Raw genomic sequence first — 25,008 nt, forward strand, 5'->3', positions numbered from 1 at the left:
GGCTGCAAAATTGGAGATCAGGACAAGAGGTGGGCCCCACACTTATGCTGCAACACTTGTGCAACAAATCTTTGCCAGTGGTTGAACAGGAAAAGGAAATCTATGCCTTTTGCAGTGCCAATGATTTGGAGAGAGCCAACAGATCATACCAGCAATTGTTACTTCTGCATGGTGCCTCCAGTTGGGAAAGGTGTGTCAAAGAAGAAAAAGTGGACTGTGCATTATCCAAACATTCCATCAGCTATACGCCCAGTAGCCCACGGAGAAGGACTGCCGGTTCCTGATGCCCCAGAATCATTCTCACTTGAGTCAGACGAGGAAGAGGATGAAACTTCTGGTCCTGAACCATCAATGTCACAGGACCCACATTTTCTCCCATCCTCCTCCTCTGAACCACACCTCATAACACAAGGTGAACTGAATGACCTTGTCAGGGATTTGGAACTACCCAAGAGTAAGGCAGAGCTGTTGGGCTCCAGACTACAGCAGTGGAATCTCCTGGCAGGTGATGTTAGGGTTTCCATGTTCCGTGACCGTCAAAAGGATCTTGTCCCATTCTTCTTCATGGAAGGTGATCTCGTAGCCTGCAACAACAACGATGGTGTGATGGCAGCCCTCAACATCGTTCACGATCCAGATGAGTGGAGACTGTTCATTGATTCATCGAAGACGAGTCTTAAAGCTGTTTTACTGCATAATGGCAATGTTTTGCCATCAATTCCAGTTGGTCATGCAGTCCATATGAAGGAAACCTATGACAACATGAAACAACTTTTGAGGTGCATAAACTATGACCAACATCAGTGGCAGCTTTGTGGCAATTTGAAGGTTGTTGCTCTCTTGCTTGGTCTGCAGACTGGATACACAAAGTACTGCTGTTTTCTCTGTGAATGGGATAGTCATGCAAGAGATTCCCACTACGTCAAGAAAGATTGGCCACTCCGACAGTCATTGGAGCCTGGGAGGAAAAGTGTTCAGCATCCACCACTTGTTGAATCAAGGAAGATTTTGTTACCACCCTTACACATCAAGCTGGGTCTGATGAAGAACTTTGTCAAGGCCATTGACAAAACACAAGCAGCTTTCAAGTACCTCCGTGGAAAATTTCCAAGGTTAAGTGAAGCTAAGATAAAGGAAGGTGTCTTTGTTGGTCCTCAGATTCGTGAACTTCTTCGAGATGATGCATTTGACCATGCACTGCGTGGCAAGGAAAAGACGGCATGGAAAGCCTTCCAGTTAGTGGCAATAAATTTTCTCGGAAACAACAAGGCAGACAACTACAGGTTGTTGGTGGAAAACCTCCTCAAGGCATACAAAAGCCTTGGTTGCAACATGTCACTAAAGATACATTTTTTGCACTCTCATCTAGATTTTTTTCCACCAAACTGCGGAGCAGTGAGCGATGAGCACGGCGAGCGATTTCACCAGGACATTGCAACAATGGAGAAACGCAATCAGGGCAAATGGAGCCCATCAATGCTTGCAGACTATTGCTGGACAGTGACAAGAGATGCTCCATTTAATGAATACAAGAGACAAGCCAAGAAGCGCCGAGTAGACACTGAATAGCACTAAACTATGTACATAATAGTTTTTTGCCTTTTGTTTCATAATAAATTTTCTTTATATAACCCTTTTGCTGATTTTTAAAGTGTTACATAAACAGGACAGGTGAAATATTATCATGTAAAGCAACCATAAACACATGAAAAGACCTAGGTTTACAATTTATGATTAAAACTCTACTATCTACACAATATACATAGACATAAAATGTAAAAACTTACATAACTTAGAAACAATAGCCAATCAGTTGTTTAAATTGTCATATTTGAATTCAGCACATCAAAATACATAATAAATAGCACATTTTATCTCTGAAGCAGACGACTTCTCAAAAATTGTAGACCAGTGTTATGCAGGACTCAAGTCAGGGACATCATTTCAGAAACATTGGAGGGAGATGAGCAAAGGTGTATCAGCATACAGAACATATGTGATTACATCTGCAAAGTTGTGGAGGGGGGAGTGGAGCATCTAGACCTATGAAAAGTCTGGGTCATGGGGTGAGGAACCAAAGTCTAGAGGGGGCAACTTCACCCCAGGGTCAGGTTTCACACGCACTGAATAAAAGAAGCAGTAACAGTCACTTAAGCATACCAAACTGTTATATTTTCAAAAGATTTTAAATTAGCACTTTGCTAACAGATTCAAGTTATATTATGTAAAAGAAGCAAAGAGTCCTGTGGCACCTTATAGACTAACAGAAGTTTTGGAGCATGAGCTTTTGTGGGTGAATACCCACTTCGTGGGATATTATTGCTCAGTTATAACAATTGTATACTGTTGTTAAAGGGGCAGTTTTAGCAGCAAAGCAAAGGAAAAAGCCCATTTTCAGTTTTTATACAGTCAGCTTTTTGTAAGGAAATGTTTGTAAAACACACTAGCTAGTACATGCTGGAAAAAAAATAACCCGGTGTAACGATCTGAAACGGGGTAAGTAAATGAAATGCTGCACCGGTGACGGCTCGCTAACGTTGTGCCTGTTGTTCTGTTTGTTTGGCTGTTGTGTGTGTGTGTGTGGGGGGGTTTAGTGACAGATCTGTCACTACTCATTGGGGAGTTGGCGGGGGCGCACGCCGCTGGGGTGCGGTAACCCGGCGGGACGCCAGCCGGCGGATCAGCCGGCGAACACCGGTAGCGCAAGCGGCTGCGATTAACTCCGGGGCCGGGCCGCGCGCTGCCGCAGTCCCCGCGTTACCCTCCCGCCCCCAGCGCCGCGGCGGCAGATCGCTGTAGCCGGGCAGCCCTGGCGTCCGGCGCGGCAGTCGATGGGGGAGGGAGCGGGGCAGGTCCGCACGGCCCATGGCTGTGATCCCCGCTCCCTTCTCCTCTCTGCCGGGGCGGCGCCGCGCTCCAACCTGTGGCCCGGATGGTTCCCCCTCCCTGCGGCAGGGGGCGCCGTTCCCCTTTCCCCCTCGCTCAATCCCTCCAGTCCGCCTGCGGGTCTAGGCACACGCAGGTCACATGACGCCCTCACGGGAGGGGAGGCTGGATCACGTGACCCCCTAAACTCGCGGCAGCCCCCTCGTTCAGACCGATTAGCGGAGCACGGGGAGGCGAGAGGCGCCGACGCCCCCACTGGGCGGCAGGGCAGGGGCGAGTTTGCCTCGGTAGCAATGGCAGCCGCGGGACCTGCTTCCTCACGTGATTCTCTACGGGTCCGAGGAAGACGTCATGTGACTGCTGCCGCTGAGCCTGGCCGTTGGGCGCGGGAGCTACGGTGGCCGAGCTGAGCTAGGTTTGTTACCTAGGTAACCTAGTTCCGGCGCCTGAGACAAACCTGCCGGTTTTTCAAGGGAAGCGGCCGCCGGCGGTTCGGCCCGGCTTAGGTAGGTGGCCGGCCGGAGGCAGCGCCCTCTGGGCGCCCAGCAACAGAGCTCCAGTTGCCGCTGACAGACGTGTCCGCGCGGCGCTTGCGGGAGCCCGAGGCCGCTCCGGCGTGCACCTGCCCTGGGAAGCCAGGAGACCTGCTGCCTGAAACGCCGCTGCCCTGCCCCGGCCCAGGGGGAGAGAGGCGCCCACCTGCCCCGGGGAGCATGCGGCTAAGCTACCCCGCCTTTCCTGATGCTGTGGGCCTCGTGCCTTCTGGGCGGGCTGAGGCCTAGGCATCCATTCGCCGGGAGACTGGGAGTTTCTCCTGCTGAGCTCTTGGGCCCTGTTGGAATGTGTATAAAGGCTGTAGCTCGACCCACCTTGCTGGGTTGGAACCTTTTACAAGGCGAAATAAATAGGTACGGGCAGATTTAGACTAAAGGGACACTGCCCCCCCTCCCCCCGCATAAGACAAAATGTCGTGCGTTTGAAAAGCGACCTCCCCACTTGTGCCGTCTGTTAAGAGCCCTCCTGATCACTTGAAACTGAATAGATTTTAAACATCCCATTCACCTATTACCATTGCTGCTGTTTACTTCCTGCAGTTTATTCAGCTGAGGCATTGGAAATGGACTGTGCAGTTCATGGCTTTCAAATGTTAGTTCACTGATGTTGAGTTTGGATTTCAGGAATGTGTGAATTCAAACACAAAACAGTATAAAGTACAAGTTATGCAAATGTTTCTATTAGGTCTTATAAAAATATAAAAACAGGTTCTATCTGTTTGAAGATTTTGACTCCTTTGGTGATATTTTTGGATTAATAGTAACATAAACATGTGCCAAGTACATCCCCAAGGCAGTGAAATAAAAAACAAACAAAAAAAGTTCTGCTTTGAGCAGGGGATTGGACTAGATAATCTTCTGAGGTCTCTTCCAACCCTGATATTCTATGATTCTATGATCACAGCTTCAAATCCCAACAGGGTTAGGTCAGTTTTCCATCATTCCTGGGAAGATAAACTTGTGTTCCATGTACTCTTTGTGTGTCTTTAATATGAGATATTAGAAATATTATGGCATTTGCCATGAGAAAAAGGCTTTTAACAATCCTGTAGCCAAAGTTTCCCCTTCCTGCAATGATGCAGTGTGCTGCCAGACAACCACCCTCCATTCCAGAAATGGCTTCGTTTTGTGATATTGTGTGTGTATGTATTGTTTGCAGAGCACTTTGGGATCCTTCTACATTAAAGTCATAAATATAAGGTTATTTCTTATTAAGGGTGAAATTTGCCTAAAGTTTATTAAGGAAGTGAGGGTTTGATTTTAGTTAATAACTGGCATTACCTGTGGGCAAATGGATGTTAACTGATTTTAAAAAAACTTTTTGAAAAATCAAACATCAGATGAAATTGTATAAGATGCAATGTAAATATTTATAAGAAATGTGTGCGTATATATGTATGTAATGCACAGGAAACTACGGTAACATGTAAGACGATCAGGACTCATTTTTCTTAGCAAGCTTGCAAATAAATATTCTCCACTTGCTTAAGCAGTTGGCATAGGTAGTAACATGAAAATGTCACAGCTCACAAGACTCTTTGTTGTAAAAATATAAAATCATACTGGATTATGTGTGTCATGAGAGGTAACATTCTTAATCCTCTTACTGTGTTTTTTTAAGACTCTTTCCAAGTGCTTACATAAGGGTATCTTATTTAATTCAAAGACTGGGCAGTCTTTGCAGTAATTTTCTTTAGTACTGCCAAAGTTAGGTAGTCTTTGGATGAAGTAAGAGTTAAAGCAGGAAACGGTTATCAGAACTCGCCTGTCAAAATCAGTTTACTAGTTAGGTGAGAGTTCTGTGTTCTGAAAAGGATCTATACTTGAAAAAGTTCATATTTAATAGTAAAACCTTATCTGAAAATCCTTAATCTTTGAATTTATTATATCACTTCTCACTCTGAAGGATCCCAGAGTACTTCGAAACTATGTATGGCACCACTACAAAACAGCCACTTTGAGTCTGCAGGGTGATATCTAAAAGCTGCATAAAGTTGAGAGGCTGGGGAATATTTGCTGTCAAAAACCAACACAAATCCTCCATTCACAAAAAGCACTATTGACTTTTCAGTGTGAATGCAGAACAGACAGAATTTCCGTCTATAAGAGCTAACCTGAAAGACTTCCACGGATTACATTATTTATTTGTTATGCTCTAGCAGTGTGCTCAGTGCTGGACACACTATAAAGAAATTCTCCCTGCCCTAGAGCGTTCACAATTTTGGAAAACAAACATAGACAGCAATTAAAATACGTCAAACACTGTGCAAGTATACATGGTATAGATGCAAACTGATGTTTATGGTGTTTTTCTCCCCTTTCATTATAAATGAAACATTTCCTTCCTGATAACGTTGGTGGAAGAGCTACATTTTGAAGAGGAATATGAAGGATGAGAAGACATTCCTATTTATTAACCTCACAAGGTTTAAGGGCTAAATCAGTCCTGTTGGTATTTAAGTCTGTGGTTCTAGGCAATTTAGGCAATTCAGATGTGGTGCTGCGACCTTCGTTTGCAGTAAATACAGTATTTAGGAGAAATGAGGTATAGTTTAGTCTTGGTAGACACCGAGGCTGTTTATGATTTCAAAAGCACTGCCTCATTAACTGCATTTTTATTTTTAATTTTAGTATTTTCCAGTAATTGAACTGTTTTGGAAGTTAAGTTGGAGCTGCTGACTATGGCTCATCGGTTTTCAAAAGCAGAACTAGATGAGCAGTTTGAACAGTTTCTGAAGGAGGTATGTTTACCTTTTTACATTTTACTATGAAATTGATTACATATCTTTTTTACTCCATTAAAATGTGTGGTAGAGCAGGAGAGACATGACACAGATTTTATGATATGATTAATTGTGATTACATTATTCAAGGTATTAAATTTGAGAGCCACGCTCAGCACTAGTAGCAGATGTTTAAAATTGATCTTCTTGATTTAAAATACATGGAATGAGACCAATAGCAACTTTTCCGTATGCGTATAAAATTGCAATTTGCATTTAAAACTACTTTCATCTGGTATTTTTCCTATATTATTTTTAAATATATAATTTCACTTAAAAACTGCTCTAAATTCTAATAAAATTATTGCTATAAAATAAACCTGACAAAAGGGGAGCAAACTACAGTGGTTTGAAAGCTTTAGGCTGAAGGGTTTTATCACTGCTGATGCCCAGTGTTTAGTGAAGGGTCACATCTAGCCAAAAGTATCCAGATTTTCCAGACTTCTGGTTCTGACAAATCAAAACACCATAAATCTCCAGCTCTGCATTTCTTTTACTGGAGCTATATTATGTAGTCTGTTACTTTCCCAGCATATGAATGAGAACAAATTGTCTTAGGGTCAGTCCAGATAAGATGGAAATGGTGCTCGTTAGTAGTGGGGAAACATCTGGAGGATTTGGCAGGGGTTGTATGCTCTGTTTGTTGAGGTATGCCTGTCTATTGTCAAAGCAATTCATAATTTCTCAGTATTTTACTAGATCCATCATTGCTTCTGGTTAGCCGCTCTGAGTGTTCTTTGGCTAGCCAAGCAATTGTGGTCTCTTCTTTCTGATGCAGACCTTGCTACAGTTTCCATTCATTTTTCTCTTCTACTTCACTACTATTGTATGTGTTGAGCACTCTTGAAGGACACTTGGAAGCTTTAACTAATGGAAAATGTTTTTTCCTGCCTTTTAAGCAGGGAAGACTGTGAGCTCATTTTACTGTTGCTCTCCAGTGTCTTCCAGTTTGTTTCTGAGTATAGTTCGGTCTTTTGTTTGCCCTAATTAAGGCCTCGAATGGTCTGGATGTGGCTATCTTAGAGATTGTCCACATTTTTCCGTATTGCCTCTTTTGGTAATTGAGATCTACTGGGGTGCAATTAGGGTTGATCTCTTAGGCTCTGGTGGCTGGATTCAGGGCTTGCGACTTTGGAACTCCCTCTGTGGTTTATTGACATTTTAGTGTGGTGTACATAAGAGCATGATGTGAGCCACACTTACTTAATCAGGCCCTTTTCTGACTAGGGGTGCAGCCATGGTACATGGGGCGTACGTGAGGTAAGACAGTGGGCACCAAGTAAAATGATACATAATATGTTAATATTTTAAACGTTCATGTAAGTAATTAAACTACGTGGCAGAGTTGCACTAGTCAGGAGACTCCTTCTTCTTGGTAGCTCTGAAGCTTTTGATTTTCAGAGGCTGGTTTCTATCTCTGCCTGGAGTATGCAACTAGGGGGAATCCCTGCAGCCCTAGGGATTGAACAGCATTGTATAGAGAGATTGGGAAACCAAAATGGCATTTTTGAACTTAAGGTACTCCATCAGCTTTAAAGGCCAAATTCTGCTGTTTCTGACAGTGTGAATAGTTACTACGCTGCTGTTTTTAGTAGTGTTTTGTTACGGTGAATGGTGGGGAAAAAAACCAACATCATTCTGGGATTTATTAGCAGGAGTATTGTAAGCAAGACACGAGAAATAATTCTTCCACTCTACACCGTGTTATTTACGCCTCAACTTGGAGTATTGTGTCCAGTTCTGGCTACCACATTTCAGGAAAGATGTGGACAAATTGAATAAAGTTCAGAGAAGAGCAACAAAAATTATCAAAGGTCTGGAAAATATGACCTATGAGGGAAGATTGAAAATAATTGGGTTTAGTCTGGAGGAGAGAAGACTCTGATAAGTTTTCAAGCACATAAAAGATTGTTACAAGGAGGGGTGAGAGAAATTGTTCTCCTTAACCTCTAAGGATAGGACAAGATGCAATGGACTTAAATTGCAGCAATAGCAGTTTAAGTTGGACATTAGACAAAACTTCCTGTCAGAGTGGTTAAGCACTGGAATAAATTGTCTAAGGAAGTTGTGGAATCTCCATCATTAGAGATCTTTAAAAGCAGGTTAGACAAACACCTGTCAGGGATGTTCTAGATAATACTTAGCCCTGCCTTGAGTGCCTTCCAGTCCTACGATTCTATGATTCTCTGTTTTACTGAAGAAGTACGGTGGTTTGGTTTTGCTTTTTCAGAAGCTGATGGTTGTGGCTGGAGTTAAGGCTGTTTTGTTGGGAGGCAGAGACATATATGCTGAGTGAAAGAATGTGGAGAAGACAAAATCATAATTGCAAGGGTTGTGTGAGCACAAAATTTGTGATTTCCTGTCTTTTTTTATTATGGTATTGCATGCCCTTGAGCAGCTTTAACTGGCTATCAGTGAAGTCTTTGGGGGAGGTTTTTCAAAATTTTAAAGAAATTGTAGTTATTCAAATGGATTGCTACCAGTGGTTATATATGTATTCTCTTGCATATATTGTCACTTGCCCCATACAGTCCAGTTCCCTGTGCAGGTTCCTCTGCACAGTTGTATTAATTCTCCATGTCCTACTGTAGAAACTTGTTTTCACTCCCATAGCCTCCTATAAACAGGCTAGGTTGCCCCATACACCTCCATGTCCAAGTCCTGCCTCCTTCCATGCCCCCACAGAGTTTTCCTCCTCAGTGTGCTTCCCTCATCCACCGCATCCCTAGTTCCTGTCAAGGCTATCCCTGCACATTGAGAAAACTGACTTGCGCTATATCAGTGATCCTTACCGAGATTTCTGTGTGTCACACAATATGGAGAGTGTTCCCATGCTCAGCACTCCAGTTACTTTGCTTAAGGCTTCATGACAACTGCAAGTGGAGCTCTAAAGAGCCATAGCTTGATTTTTTTGCTGCTCTACAGTGATAATCAGGGCAGCTGAAAAGAGAGATTGATTCAGAAAGGGAGGTTTGTTCACTTAATTGGAGAACCTGCAGAGTAATGTTTGAAAGACTAATACTACATATTGAGAGAATCCTGATCCTTTTAGAAGATTGTGTGTATAAAATGGTGTGTGTAATACAAGCTTGTGCTAAGAAAAATAATTTAAAAAGCCTAATGTAAAAATTTCAAGAAAACAATACTTTGATGTATAGCATTAAATGACTGGTACACTCTTACTCTGTGAAGTGTTAAATGCCAAGGATCTGATCTTGCAGGCACTTCTGCATTTGCTTAATTTTACTGCTGTGTGTAGTCCCATTGACAATGGACTGCTTCATAGTAGTAAGTTAAGCAAGTGTTTAAATGATTACAGGATTGGTGTCCAAATTCCTAAAGAATTGGTTTGACTTTATGCATGTTTTTTAAATTAATCTTTTTTAGCTGTCTGCTAACTATTAATAAGTACCATTATCGTTTAGTGGGAAATAAAATAATTGATTCTGCTTGACGACTCTACCTTCTCAGTATTTTTGAGAGGCAACATTAAGTTTATTTAGCCATCAAAACTAGTATTGAGAATTCACTGTTCAGAAAAAAAGGTTGTGAGGGTTTTCTTTTGTTTTTTTCTTTTGTTTGTTTCCTGTCTGTTTTTTCTTTTTTAAAAATAAGCATTTTCAGTAAGTCTTGGTGATCAAACAAATGTCATTATTGGGGAAAATATGTAGTGATTTTTGTGTAAGAGTTTGCTATCCCAAGTGTTACTTTACTATTTGCAGTTGACAAGATGGCTGGACATAGAAAGTTTCCAGATCTGAATCACAACATCTGGGGGTTTCAGTTTCTTCAGTTATGATACTCCAAGGAGTATCAGCATCATACATGTCCTGCTTGCTGAGTAAAGGATACAGTTAGTCATAAAAGAAACAGCAAGTGATAACAGAACTTGCATCGAGCACCTGTCTATCTCTCCCAGCTAGAGAGAGACACTCATTCCTTGTAGGACAGTCGTACTATAATACCTGTGTTATGACTAGAATAAGGAAATTATTTCGACTTTGTTAAGTGCATATATTAAAAATGTTTTATTCTGTCCTGTTGAGCAATTCAGCCAAAAGAGTTTACAGTATGTGCTGTCATTTTTTAGCTTTATAATTTACAAGTTTTTATTAAATTGCTTAGTATTCATGCTGCAGGGCTTTCAGTATTTAAAGATTCTCTCTCTGAGGCTATTGAAAATATGATAGACTTTTATTTTTGTAAAACTTAATTTTTAAAAAATTGTTCACAAACAATGGTGGGTTTTGGAGATGTTGGTTAGAGTACTGTAATATTATTATCTTTATGGATCTGTTCCTTCTGTTAGTATTTCCTAAAGGATTGTTCATTTTAGACCATTCACATTTGATTTCTGGATATTCTCAGCTCATTTAGATCTTAATATATGGGTGGCCCTTGTAATAATTATAATAATGTTAACTGCCTCTTGGCTTCATTCTTATTAAGTACACAAAACTTGGTTGATTCCAGTATTAAGGCTCCACTGATAAAATGACCAGAAGTCCAGAAATATAAATATAAAAATTAAGATTTCTATAATGGTATTAATTTACCCATGTGACACATCCTGGTATATTTAACAATATAAGCAATAATATGCAGTGTTAACCTACATAGTTAAGAGAGAAAAATAGGAATAGTATATACAGTAGTGTCCGCCACAGCTCTGGGAACCCCCGCTTCTTGCATTTCTGGTCTTTGCTGACTCTTACAGCAATGTTAAGTTTATACAGTTGTAACTTTTTTTTCCTTGCATTTAGCTTAAGTTTGGTTTAGTTATTATTATTAGTTATTATAACATTATTGGTTTAGTTCATCATATGAGACTATGAAGCAGCACATAAAATCTACACTGCACTGAATCAACTGATTGGGAGTGTATTGTGGAACTACTTGAGGGTAGCAGTGATAAGAGAAATTCATGCAGATGAGGTTCTGGTGTGGATAGGGATATGTGAGGCTTCCTCCTGCCATTCTTTCTTCCCCCACTCAGCATCTGAAAAGTTCACTGTGACCCTGTTTCTGCCATAACTCCCCCAGAGCTGTCCTGGGAGTCGGAGGAAAGAAACAGAAGTTGGCTTTGTGGGAATGGGTCAGGTCTCAACACAGCCTTGTGACCTAGTAGACTGGCTGTGGATCTTTCCTCTCCACACTCCTTCTCAGTTATCTCAGTTAGCCAGAGTTTAGAACTTTGCTGCAGTGGTCTGACTGGCTCTGAGTTGGACCTACCAGTCCGAATCCCTATGGCTAACTGTTAGTTGTGCATTGACACCAACTTGATAGTCAGGGAGGAACTGCTCAGGCATACTGTCTACCTGATGTAATTCCCAGGAGTATGGAAAGCACAGAGTGGAGTTCTGAATTCTGCCCACTATGAGAGAGGTGAGGAAGGCTTCAGTTGTTATTTCAGAGAATGGGGGCTGGGGAATGACTTACCTTTGGGACTTTAACAGTGCTGCTCAGGGTACAAAGTCAGGCCAAACTATACATAATCTTCTGTGATCTGGAGGAACGTGATCAGGATTTGGCCCAAGTTTTTTATTTAAAATAATTACTATGCATAGGTTCTTACACTGTCACAAAAATAAAATAAAACTCTGATTACATTTTTAATATGAAAATGTATGCTGCTGATCAGATAATTTTTGCAGAACCAACTGTCATCAATTAAACATCAGTACTAGAAATATAGTACACAGTATTACTCCATATCCTAGTACAGTTATTGTTCTCTTGTACAACTTTATGCTACAACTATGAAAAGCCGAAAAGGGTGGACTGTGTGGAATCAAGGCAGATTCCTGGACAACTCTACCAAAAGATCATGGATTAATTTTCAGTTATGTTGAAAACACAATGGAAATGTTTCATTATGCCCTTTTTATAATAGTCTGAGCCTCAATTAAAAATATAATCTAAATCCAGAAAAAATTTAGAAGTATCTAAATTTGTAAGTACCCAGAGGAGAGCAAGGTTATAAGTAACAGCCATCATGGATTTGTCAAACATAAATCATGCCAAAGCAACCGGAGGTAATTGTCCTGCTCTACTCTGGGAATGGTGAGACCTCAGCTGCAATACTATGTCCAGTTTTGGGTACCACACTTTAAGGAAGATGTGGAGAAATGGGAGAAAATCCAGAGGATAGCATAAAAAATGATAAAAGGTTTAGAAAACCTGTGACCTATAAGGAAAGGTTAAAAAAAAAAACTGGGTATGTTTAGTCTTGAGAAAAGACTGATGATCTGATAGTCCTTAACATATTTGAAGACTGTTGTTATATAGAGGACAGTGATCAATTGTTCTGTGTCCATTGAAGGTAGGACAAGAAGTAATGGGTTTAATCTATAGCAAGGGAGATTTAGGTTAGAAAGTTTTTCCTCATACCCACGATGATAATTTAAACTAAACTATCCCCATCATTGGAGGTTTTTAAGAACAGGTTAGACAGGCACCTGTCAGGGGGATGGTCTAGGATCCTGCCTCACCACAAGGGGCTGGACTAGATGACATCCCGAGGTCCGATCTGGTCCTACATTTCTGTGATTTTAAATCACATCAAAATGTACACAGAACTATTTTTAATTATGTATACTCCCGATTCAGTCTCTTTCAGATGATTCATTTGAAAATTCAAAGAAAAAATCCACCATTCTTGAGACACTGGGACAGCCCAGGAGAAAGGAATTGAAGAAGAAAGATCCTGTGCCATGGTGGATATCCGAGGATGATTCTGATGATGGCGGTAAATACTGTGCATTTCTGTATAACTTCAGTTCTTTTTGCCACATTGTGTCAGTCAAGATCTTTCTTTTTTTCATAATTTTTTTGCATCCTGAGGAAAGCTGGTAATGTGAGTGTAGTTCAGAACGGTTTACAATTTTTGTAGCACTCTAACAAGTAATGTTTGCAGAATACAAAATGAAATGAATTCATTAAACTTTTTTTATTCAAATCTTTATTGGAAAGAAAATTCAAGATAGTAAGCTATATGTATTATATTGTGTTTACTTTTATGGTTAGCTTGAAGTTAATAAAATATTGAGATACCCTTATAGCAGATGAATAAATTCCGAATCACAAAAAGATAATTGATTAGAAAATGTAGTGTACAAATATTAAAAGGGGTCACAATATTATTAGTAATGCATAATTTCTTTCTTACTCAATACCTGTAGATCTCCATTTTTAAAAAATGGAGAAAGGAAAAAACTTCAATAATTTTGAAACGATAAAAGATCTGTATTCATGATAATTATACTTGCAGCTATTCATATGGTGGGGTGGGGAAAGTGCAGGAAAAAATCCACAACAAACACAAAAACATGCCACCATTCTCCCATCCTCAATCAGGTGGAGGTTTTTCACAGACCTGTAGTGTATTGGTAAAACCTATGGACTTGGCGGGTCTGATGATCTCTCCTGCAGTAACTACCTTGATCACATCCCCCTACAAGAACATATTATATTGGTTGCAAACCTCCACCTCACCTTCCTGACTCAGTCTGGTTCCTCAGTGACCAGTAACTAACTATCTAGGGAGCCAGCTTTCACAGGGTGATTGCCACTCACTTTCGCAATGGTGGCACTTAGTCTCATAATCCATTGCAGCAATATAAGGGTGAGCTCAGCAGAAAGTTCCTGAAGTATCCCCTGTAAGTTATGCAGATGCTGCAGGTCATCTTTAAGAATGACTCTGTCACATTGATGGTGGTCATAGTCAAGACCCATGCAGACCTGAACTCAGCAAGCGTCTGGCAGTTGTCTGATGAGTTCTACAAGTTGCTCATCTTGGTCTCTGGCTTTTCACAGGTTCTACTGGAAAACTCCTATCTCAGATGTTTCCCAATAGCTTTTCAAAAGCTCCGAGAGAGAACTTTCTTGCTGAGCAATGAGTGCAAGCTGAGCATTCCACCTGGCAAATCTTTTTGCAAAAATAGCTTTGAAAGGGTGTTAGCTGATAATTTCTCAAGGGATTATGAAAGTTTGACCTCTTCTTTTACAATTTCTTTTGGTGTCCTTGAGATAACCCACAAAGCCTTTTGACAATTTTTCTGAAGCCCCTATTGGGAGCTGCATGGGGAACTGTGGGATAGGTACTCGGAGACCAGTGCAACCAAATGATGTTGAACAGCACAAGTCAGCAGTTAGTATGGACGTACTGAGCCATTTCTGCTTAAACCAGTTCTATATCACTGGTTCAGCTAAGAACAGTTCAGTTGTCTAGAGTAGATGCAATCTTAAAGCCCAGGTTGCAGGGCAGGCAGGAAAAAAATCTTTATAAACCAAGCAGATTTGATCTACAATGCATTGAGGTACAATAAACCTAGAGCCCCACCAAACAATTTTAGATTCACTTTTAAGAGAAGATCTTCGCTTAAAAGCTGTAAAATAGTAGGTAACCTAGACCAATTTTGCCAGTACAGAATCTTCCGTACACTGTGTGCTGGTTTCTGGCTCACACTTTGGCCCCCTTGTTCTAATCCTGCATTGTAAAGAGGCCATAAAGCTGCTGTAATTGGGCATTACCCTGGCATAGGGAAATTTCTGGATGGCGTAAAGCAGTGCATCTGTCTCTGTGATCCCTCTCTGAGTATGGGGCCATGTTTAGAGCAATGGGCACTATAAGACAGCAGAAGTTAAAGGCTGAGGGTGCTCTAGTTTGCACTGGAGACTGAACTGACCCCATTATCTGTGGGAATCAGGGAGCAGAGAGGTGACTTACAGCCGGTCCTTTGTCAAGTGTAGTTCAAGAAGATCCAAGGATCCAGGTCTATATTCTCATATAGATTCTCCAATATGTTGTCATATTATGCAACTGAGCAGTGACTGAACAATGCTGCAGTACTAAATTGCTGCAAGGGATAAGTTGAACGAGTGACCTACCGGTAGTTTATCTTCTATTTTTTTGCAAGTCAGATGTACACTTATTAATGTGCAGCATAAGGAACAAAGTAATGGTTAGCATTGCTGAAAAATAAATGATGTTGCTTCAAAGGTAACAAACGTGGGAATAAACTTTGAATTTAACTTGTGAAGTCTAAGCCTAATGTTCCATGAAATTCTGCAGGGCTTTGTGTTCCCTTAGGCCTGATCTTGCAGTTCATTTGCAGACAGCACTCTTGTTAAAGTCTAGAGGAGGTACCTGCGTGAGATCTGCCCCATTAAGCTTATAGTGCTTTAGGCACTCTGCTAATTGCATTATTTCTTTCAAAAGTGATTGACAAAAGTATTTTGTCAATGTGAAGCAAACAAACTCATATGAAAATCTGTAGGAGTGTTAGTCTTTCTGTCATCTATCATGTAGTATAAGTCTCTAGTCTGATTATCTTTTCCTAGCCCTCTCATTGTGGAAAAGCCCTGACATTGAGTTTAGTATCAAATAATAAGCAATTCGATTGGTTTTCTATTTTAATTAATAAACTAGAAGATACAGTGGTTTCCACCGATTGCTGTTCAGTTGGCTGAAAAGAAAGTAATAGAAATAAAACTTGTAGTGTCTGTATATTTTGCATTTGATCTCATCTTCCTTTGGCTTTATGCTAAGGTTGAATTGATTTGTGGAGTATGTTTCTAGCTGTTGACTTTCATGTTTGGTAGATTAAGAAACTGCCTTTATTCCTATGGGCTGTTTTCCCCCCTTCTTGGATGCATTTGATCCTCATTAATCACATAACCCTTCTAGTTCTTTTCACCATATTAGTGATGAATCAAAGAGCATGATAAGAATTCCTGTCTAGTCTGTGTCCAGCTTGCATGTCTATTTTTGCTGTCTGTCTTGTTTCTCAAGATCCTCAGATAAGATTTGTCAAACTGGAGAAAGAGAAGAAAGTAATGGAAAATAATGCTGAAATAGCTGGAGATAATGAACAGAAGATGCCTCACTGAATTTTCCAATCTGGTACTTAGGGGGAGGGATAGCTCAGTGGTTTGAGCATTGGCCTGCTAAACCCAGGGTTGTGAGTTCAATCCTTGAGGGGGCTACTTAGGGATCTGGGGCAAAAATTGGTCCTGCTAGTGAAGGCAGGGGGCTGGACTCGATGACCTTTCAAGGTCCCTTCCAGTTCTAGGAGATTGGGATATCTCCAATTATTACCTTTGATGTAATCAAGTTTTCTAACATTTGTTGACGTCAATTTGGTGCTACTTTTGTATTTCCAATAGAATTTCCTTCCCTTAGTTTTCCAGTTAATCACAACGTACTCTTGAAACCAAGCTGCCCTTTATATAATTTGCATTGCCAAAAGTAACTAGAGCAACTGTAGACTTTATAACGTTGCAATAGTGTAGTTCAGTAACAATGTCATTTTTCATTAGAATACATTTAATAGTTTGGCCAAATATGGAAAAACCACTGGCATAGAAATCATGGGAAGAACTCGTGTATGTATCACTGTCTAGCTATATGTAAAATGAATATAATACATTTACATCAGTTCAAAGATTCTAATCCAGATGACATTCTGCAGATTTTTATGGGCCTACTACTGTACCCCTTCCTCATGTTGAGTATTAAGTTATCCCATGAATAGTGCCATTGCAGTCACACCAGCATAAAACTGCTGTAACAGATGATTGAAGAAAAATCAAGCAGTTTATTTCTAAGGGACAGATTGCATCTTTAGGCACAGGCCTATGCATGGTGCAACATAGGGTTTGCCACCCTAAGAGGAGTCCCAGGGACGACTTGTGTCTCTCATAGCTGCAACTAACGATGGATGGGCCATGGCATTTATGTGTAAATAATAATGGCAGTGAATAATTGGCAAGTAATAGACTAAGTCCTTGTCTACACTAGAAAGATGTACTGTTTTGATTATAATGACAATTAAAACAGTACAGCCCATTAGCGTAGACACAGTTATACTAGCAAAAATGGCTCCTCAGTTCTACAGGAAATCTCCCTCCTATTACATGTCTAGCTTCATAAATGAGTGTGCTGGTCTGTGTTTGATCAACCTCAGACCTGTATGATGAACTGTAAAGCATCTTGGTCTGGGAGATGAAAGCACTAAAAACTGAAGAAATTTCTCAAGATACAATGCAAAATTTGGGAGCATGGGAAATGAGGTATTTTTTTTTCTTTTTTCTTTTTTTAATTAAAAAAGAAAAAGAAGTCGTAAAGGGATGTCTTGTTTGTGAGTTGATATAATGAAAGGGATACTGTCATCTCTTTTAGCCTGGGAATCAAGGTCTGGTTCAATTTCCAGTGTTGTCACTGATTCACTGTTGACCAGAACCAAGGCCCATCAAAGTCAACGGAAAGTCTCTCATTGTCTTCACTGGGCTTTAAATAAATTCCGATGACATTTTAGGTGAGTTGTAGGTGTGCAGCTCTTATAATCAAGATATTGAAATATCAAGACTATTACTACTTTTTTATCACTTCTTTTTCACTGTTATGTTGCTTCAACAGATCCAGATGCTTTCTTTGAAAACTGGTATTACAAAACTTGCTTTATTGTTGGCATAGCTACATTAGTATTTGTTATCTTCAGACAGTCTGACATCCCCTTCCATTCATGTTAGAATAAAACTTTTGTATAAGATAAGATACCTTGTAAGTAACAACTGAATCCATTAAAAAAAGAAAATAGTATAATAAATCTCCACAAGCAACAATTACTATGGCTGCTGTACTGTAACTTTATTGTTTTGGTAGCAGCTATAAAATTGATATAGTTCAACCTGCAAGAAATAATCAAGGTTTTTTTTCAGCGTTGTAACTTAAATTCTCATGACTTATTTTTCTCTTTACTCCCTGTTACATTATACCTAAATATTGATGAATGTTGTGTGTGAGCTTAGTCGTTTCTGCAAAACCTTTTTCCAGTGCATCTTGCAACAAGACATTGGCTAAATACGGTATACTTGAAAAATTTCATTAGGTCAAGAAAGATGCATATTTAAACAAAGAAGGAAATGCCGCTTCTGACATTCCAGACAGTTGTGAGGGTAACATACTTACTCTATTTCCTATCCTGTAGGTGACTTTACTTTAAAAAAAAAAAAAAAAAATTGTTTATTTGAAAAATTCTTGTCCAGTTATAAAATAAAATAAAATAAAATAAAAATAAAATAATGCAACCTTTTTGGATATGGCCTACTGCCAAAAACAGCTGAAATTTATAAGCTGTAATTCAGCATGAAAATAGCCATTGTTGAGAAGTAGTTCATTGCATTGTTCCAAAGGAAATTGATTTTGATTTGGCCATGTTATGAGGCTCTGAAAATTACATACAGAGCATGTGAAATCCTCTTTTCTTATTGGTCAAGTTTATTAAACTCCTGTCCTGCATTGAGAATCAAGTTAGGCAGGTCCCCATTTCAATGGGGGTTCTCTGTGGCTCTCAGTACAGAGCTGCAGTATTGGTAAGCATTCACAAATCGTATGTCAACCCCTCCAAATCATGAGATTTAAAAAAATAATAATAATAAATTGTAGGGTCTTCTATTTTTCTCCTCAATTTTTAAGCCTTTAGGGTTCATGTATTCAGTTTTTTCTCTGCATCCATGATGGATAGAAACATTATTTTTAAATTAAATCTTGTAGCTTCATGTAATTACATGACTCCAGGTGCTGGGGGTTTAAGAAGAACACCAAATACTGTGAGATTTGCAGAACATTTGCAAGAGTTTGCATTGGCAAGATCAGGACTCAAGTGATCACCTAGAACTGAACTTGCATTTGCTTGAATAGCTCGGTTCAACAACAAACAAATAAGTTCCTTAGGTCCTGGTCCAGCAAAGCACTTAAGCAAGTCTTGTTAAAGTAACTAGGACCACTCACATGCTTAAATGCAGGATCTTTGCTCACGGGGTGAGTCCAGACTGGCCTGGATGTACTCTGAACATTATGGGAAACCCAAGATCTGATAAATAGGGTCCTTCTCTAGTACCAGCAGCAGAACCCCCTGTGGTTAGGCTAGGAGCTTGAGTTATTTGTCAACCTTCTTCCATTATTTAGTGAAGGCCTCACCATTTCTGCCCTATAAGATGGTAATGTATACTCCCATTTTCCAGATGGGGTAGTTAAGGCACAGAGTGATTAAATGACTTGTCTAAGGTCACATAGGAAATTTGTGGCAGAACTGGGATCAGATCCCTGAATTCTGTTGTTGTAGACCAGGGCTTGGTAACCTTTCAGAAGTGCTGTGCCAAGTCTTCATTTATTCACTCTAATTTAAGGTTTTGTGTGCCAGTAATACATTTTAATGTTTTTAGAAGGTCTCTTTCTATAAGTCTATAGTATATAACTAAACTATTGTTGTGTGTAAAGTAAATAAGGTTTTTAAAATGTTTAAGAAGCTTCATTTAAAATTAAATGAAAATGCAGAGCCCCCCGGACCGGTGTCCAGGACCTAGGCAGTGTGAGTGCCGCTGAAAATCAGCTCGCGTGCCACCTTCGGCACCCATGCCATAGGTTGCCTACCCCTGTTGTAGACCCATATCTTGTCAACTGAATTACAGTCACTTTTAGACAAATTGCTCCAGATATCAGGCTATTCATGCCTACCCTTTTGAACAGCACTTTGAGAATTCTAGATGGAAACAATTCCATATGGGAGCAAAGTGTGTCTTTACCTTATCTGAAAAATATGGCTATTAAGATTCTGGGGTTGTGTAAATAGGAGCCACTGTTGCCTAGTTAGGTATTGACCTCAGATTGAAAAGACTTGAGTTCTAGTACTTGCCCTGACATTTACTTGCTACATCACTTAACCACTCTGTGTTTCATTTACCTCATCTGGAAAATAGGACTATTTGCCCAGACTTCCCATTACAAAGTGATTGAGAGCTGAAGATGTAAAAGCATAATTTTCCTTTGTGTATATTGTTGTTGACCACATTTTACAGGAGTAACTTAGGCACAAAGAGGATGAGTGACTGTCTACAAGGCATTGCGGGGACAGTGGCAAAGTGTGTTATAACCAGCAGGAAATGTTCAGCATCCCACAGCTCCCATTTAGGGCACCTAAATAAGTGGTCAGATTTTCAAGAGTTGAGCTATGTTACTCTCAATGGGAGCTGCTGCCTGCTAGGCACTTGTGAAAATCTGGTCCTGTTTATGTAAATAATTAATTTTAACTTTGCTGTGAACTGATTTGTCCCAAGTATATTTTCATACTGCTCTGGAAAGCTTTCCAAAGTATTTTTAGGAAGCCCTTTCTTCTTCTGCTACTGTAATACAAATATATAATAGTGAAGAGCATCATGGGCTAGTATAGGTGCTTAAAATGTTATTGCAAAATTAGGCCTCAGTCGTGCAATCAAATCAGCACAGGTGAACCGCATCCACTTGAGTGGAATTCTTTGCAGGTGCAGAGATGTACACTTGCATATCCGAATGCAAGGTAAGGACTTTTACTTTTAAAAAGTATGTCCATATTGACTGCATCATAAAAACATTTCACTGTAAATATACTATTGCTGTTTAATACAGTTAAATGGGGAGGAATTTTTGAAGAGGGTAGAGCAGGCATAGCCAGCTTTTACACCACTTTCTTCCACAGTCCCTGTCAGACTGCAATGGGGGTGAAGAGGAATATGGTAAGGGGAAGGAGAAATTTGGCTAGAGCACACTGTGGTCTGGCTATTCCAGCTGGTGAGCTGTTCCCAGCTGGCTCAGCTCAGAGAACTGTGTTTGCGGCCTGGCTGGGTAGAGATTTAGTGTAGCTATACACAGCAAAGAATCTGGGCCTAAAAGTGTACTTTGTTGAGAAACATCTTGTCAGGCACAACAATAAGTAGGGTTGTCAACCCTCCCGATTTGGCTGGGAGTCTCTTGGAGTCAGGCTCGATCTCTTGGAGGCTACTGAAGCCAATCTGGGAGATTTTAGGCTGATAAAGTCTGGTGGCACAGCAGGGCTAAGGCAGGCTCCCTACCTGCCCTGGCTCTGTGCTGCTCTCAGAAGCAGCTGGCATATCCAGCCGCAGCTCCTAGGTGGAGACGTGGCCGGGGGTCGCTACGCGTTGCCCCTGCCCCAAGCGCTGACTCCGCAGCTCCCATTGGCCAGGAATGGGAACCGCGGCTAATGGGAGCTGTAGGGGCAGTGCCTGCAGGCAGGGACAGCGCACATAGCCGCCTGGCCGCTTCTGAGCCTAGGAGCCACTGCCGGACATGCCGCCGCTTCCAGGAGGCACTCGAGGTAAGCGCTGCTCGGCCAGAGCCTGCAGCCCAAACCTACTCCCAAATGCCAACTCTCTGCCCCATCCCTGAGCCCCCTCCTGCACCCAAACGCCCTCCCAGAGCCCGTACCACCTCCCATACCCCTGCCCCAGGCTCAGCCTGGCACACCCTCCCACACGCCGAACCCCTCAGCCCCAGCCCAGAGCCCACACCCCATTCTGCACCCCAACCCTCTGTACCAGCCTGGTGAAAGTGAGTGAGGGTGGAGGAGAGCAAGCGATGGAGGGAGGGGGGCTGGAGTGAGCAGGGGCGGGGCCTCTGAGAAGGAGTGGAGAAGGGCCTTGGGGAGGGGGTGGGGCAGGGCAGGGGTGTTTGGGTTTGTGCAATTAGACAGTTGGCAACCCTAGCAATAAGTTATTAGTCAGAGCTGTATTTGGCTCCAAAGGAAAAACATATGAGAATAAGTGGCTTAGAGAGAAGAGAATTCCTATAAAAATCTGTCAAACATACTGGACTGCTGGGACAAGGACATTGATGTAAACAAACAACAAAGAAATATTTTAAGATACAGACATGTATATAAGGTTTTGTGTGTGGAAGGGGAAGTATGATATAGTGTGTTACTTGAAAATTAGTATGTGATCATTTAATTAAAGGCTATTGTAATACATAAAATGTGCATGTTCATCCTTAACTTTCTTCTTTCCTGACTTTCGAGTATTTACTTGCAACCTGAATGTTCTTTTATTGTAGTTATTTAAAACAACACATTTCATTTAATTAAAAAATGTAAGTTGCTGCTGAAGCAATGGGTGCTATTTAAATCTCTCTCGCTTTTATTTATTTTATATATATAATAAATACAAAGCTACATTTTCTCTGGGATGCCAACTATATTTACAACTAAATATTAATTTCTTTATAACACTTCTGGATATAATGGGCTTCCATGAATGCTCTTGTGAAGAGGTTACAAAATATGCTCTATGTATTTCATAACATATGATGTTCACCTAAGCCGAATCTCAGGCTGGTGTTAAAAACATGACTGTGAAAATAAAAAAATTGTAAAGCAGAGAGTAACTGAGCTAAACAAGACATGCAGAGGGCTGAGTCCCACACCTTAAGAGGCGCTAAGGGACACAAACAAGTTGAATATCTTCGCTACGGTGATAAAGTATATAAACGTCACTCATTCTAAAAAGGTAACTGTAAGACTTAACCATACAGTACAAATTGTCATTTGTAATTAATCTCTGTTGTGTACAAAACTGTCTTTTCTAGGAATGCTAGGGACAAATGAAAGCTTTCTCAAGTCACAAAAGGATTCCCACCCTACTGTGGAGGTGGATGAAGAAACTCACACAGGAAAAATGCAGCTCCAAAAAAGTGATGGTGTTTCTGTATCCTTAAGTAGAGACAGCCTGGAACCTGATGGTAAGAAATAACAGAGAGAGAAACCATTTAATCAGATTATTAGCAAATTGTTGGCCAAGTTATTATGAATGAAGAATATATTTTTCTAAAAATAAACACACTAAGTGGTGAGAATTGGTGAAACTGTTATCTTAAAACATTGTTCTCAGCCCTGATCCTGCAACTGACTCTGCATGGAATCAGTTGCAGGATCCTGTACACTATTTAGTATTTCTTTAATACCATTAGCACTGTATGTGGCTGTCTTTTGTTATAATTAAACTTCTATGATTATTCCATGTACTGAGATTGTATTATTGTAATTAGATTGTGATATGTTTTTAAACTTAGATTCAGTTATGGCTTCTAGACCCAATCAAAGTATTTTGGGAGCTGGATTGGATACTTTGGAAGAACAAGAAGAAAAAGAGAGATTCTTTGCTAAACTTGAAAAAGGAGCTTCATATACCATTGATTATTCAAGATTAAACAAAGAGCTGGACTCAAATGATTCTATATTACTAGCAGCATTTGCCTGGTAATGTCTGTGGGGGGACCCTACGCTGAAATTACTACATTACTTTTAATAAATATATGTATAGTATGATGGTGCTTAGAAGCCCAAATCACAATCAGGGCATCATTGTACTAAGTACTGTATGAATATACAAAACGATGTGGTCATTACTCAGAGGGTGTGATTCCCAGGTGAAGGAGACATATGGTAGCTGCGATCAAGCTAGCATGTTAAAAAGTGTGATCATGGCCGCATGACTGGTGGGTGTGGCTAGTCATCCAACTACATGCTATGGTCTCAGATGTGTATGTAATCGGGATGTTGCCCTCCTGCCAGTCATGCTGCTGCCATCATGCTCTACTTTTAGTGTCCTACTCAGATAAGAGCTAGAATGAGTATGTCTCCTCAAGCTGGGATTTGCACACTCAGCTCAAAGTGCAAAGGTACCCCAAAAACCTAGGGCAGGACACACATGAGATTAGCAAAAGGAGAGAATGAGGAGAGGGAGGATGAGAGTCATAGTGATAGTTACACAGACCTGTACACAACTTGATAGTTACAAGTTATTTAATTTTTTTTCTTAACTATAACATGTAAATAAAGATGTTGGTAATCCATACTAACCTTCCACTTAGCCATTTTCTTTTGACATATTCCTATAGAAATTACATTAAAAGTGAGGCTTGGGGAGGGATTTGAAGTAGTGACTTCATAGACTAGATCTGGGAGGTCATTCCATGTGTAAGAGGCAGTGTGAAAGCTGTGGGAGAAGTAGACAAACGGGCAGTCAAGGCTGGCATAATTGGGTTTGCTTAGAGATTGAAGAAGAAACTTCTTAAGATATAAGAGCAGATAAGGAAGAAGAGGGAGAGTTCTGAAAAGCTTTAAGAGTGCGGACAACAACCTTGAATTTGGAGGGAGCCAAGAGAGGAACTCAAAGGGTGGAATGTGGCAAAATCAAAACAAAAAGCAAAAATAATGATGATAGGCATGTTTGTTTTGAGGGCTATGTGGGTGTGGAGGAGGCGGTTGCAGTAAACAATTAAGAGGGAAGAGGCTTGAGGGGGAGAGTTCTAGCTGTGTGGACAGCTGTAACAACACTTACAGAAGTAGAATGTAAAATAGAATATCAATGATTAGTTCAAAAGTGTGCACATATTATTACAATTACTAGTATGAGGCAGGAAGCTTTTTTGAAGAACAGGTTAAAAAAAATCTAAACTGGTGCTCATAAATGACAAGAGAGACAGTAACATTCTTGCTTTTTTTCCCCCCCAGCAATGAACAAAATGTAGAACAAGTGGAAGATGAATCTAAACATGAAGAGAAATGTGGTAATAGTCTTCACACATAATACACATACATTTTTTTTGTTTAATTTGTGGAGTGTCTTCTTTTTGGCATTATTTTATACCCAACAGTAGAAGCTACTGAAGTCATTAGAAAAATGCATTTTGGAATATTGGAGCAGGATCTCCACATTTCCAATGGGCCACGCTTTGAAGACCTGGAAAGGAAAAACATACAATTTAAAACTTTTGTTTGTCCCCTACTCCATATTTCTTTGAGAAGGTGAGCCAGAAAATTTGAGGCTGCTCTCCTTTTGCATATTCCAAATACAGGAACTCCTCACTTAAAGTTGTCCCGGCTAATGTTGTTTTGATGTTAAGTTGCTTATCAGTTAGGGAACATGCTCGTTTAAAGTTGTGAAATCCTCCC

General features: G+C 40.4%; 1 protein-coding gene across 9 annotated transcripts in view; it reads left to right on the forward strand.

The window, feature by feature from the left end:
* CEP162 (centrosomal protein 162) overlaps window positions 1-25,008 on the forward strand; it is a 332,176-nt gene that overhangs the window by 251,665 nt on the left and 55,503 nt on the right. For 2 of the 9 annotated variants that reach the window (XM_039532377.1, XM_039532381.1), the window contains exons 1-6: window positions 2,678-3,392; window positions 6,072-6,181; window positions 12,833-12,971; window positions 22,641-22,793; window positions 23,124-23,310; window positions 24,568-24,623. In XM_039532377.1, the coding sequence (XP_039388311.1) occupies window positions 6,122-6,181; window positions 12,833-12,971; window positions 22,641-22,793; window positions 23,124-23,310; window positions 24,568-24,623 (595 nt within the window). In that variant the 5' untranslated portion in view covers window positions 2,678-3,392; window positions 6,072-6,121. Of the gene's footprint in view, window positions 1-2,674; window positions 3,393-3,420; window positions 3,795-6,071; window positions 6,182-12,832; window positions 12,972-22,640; window positions 22,794-23,123; window positions 23,311-24,567; window positions 24,624-24,734; window positions 24,862-25,008 lie in introns of those variants that run through there. The other 7 variants (XM_039532384.1, XM_039532382.1, XM_039532383.1 and 4 more) reach the window with 7 other exon arrangements.

The sequence above is a fragment of the Mauremys reevesii genome, linkage group 3 (assembly GCF_016161935.1).
Source record: "Mauremys reevesii isolate NIE-2019 linkage group 3, ASM1616193v1, whole genome shotgun sequence".
NCBI classification, from domain to species: domain Eukaryota; kingdom Metazoa; phylum Chordata; order Testudines; family Geoemydidae; genus Mauremys; species Mauremys reevesii.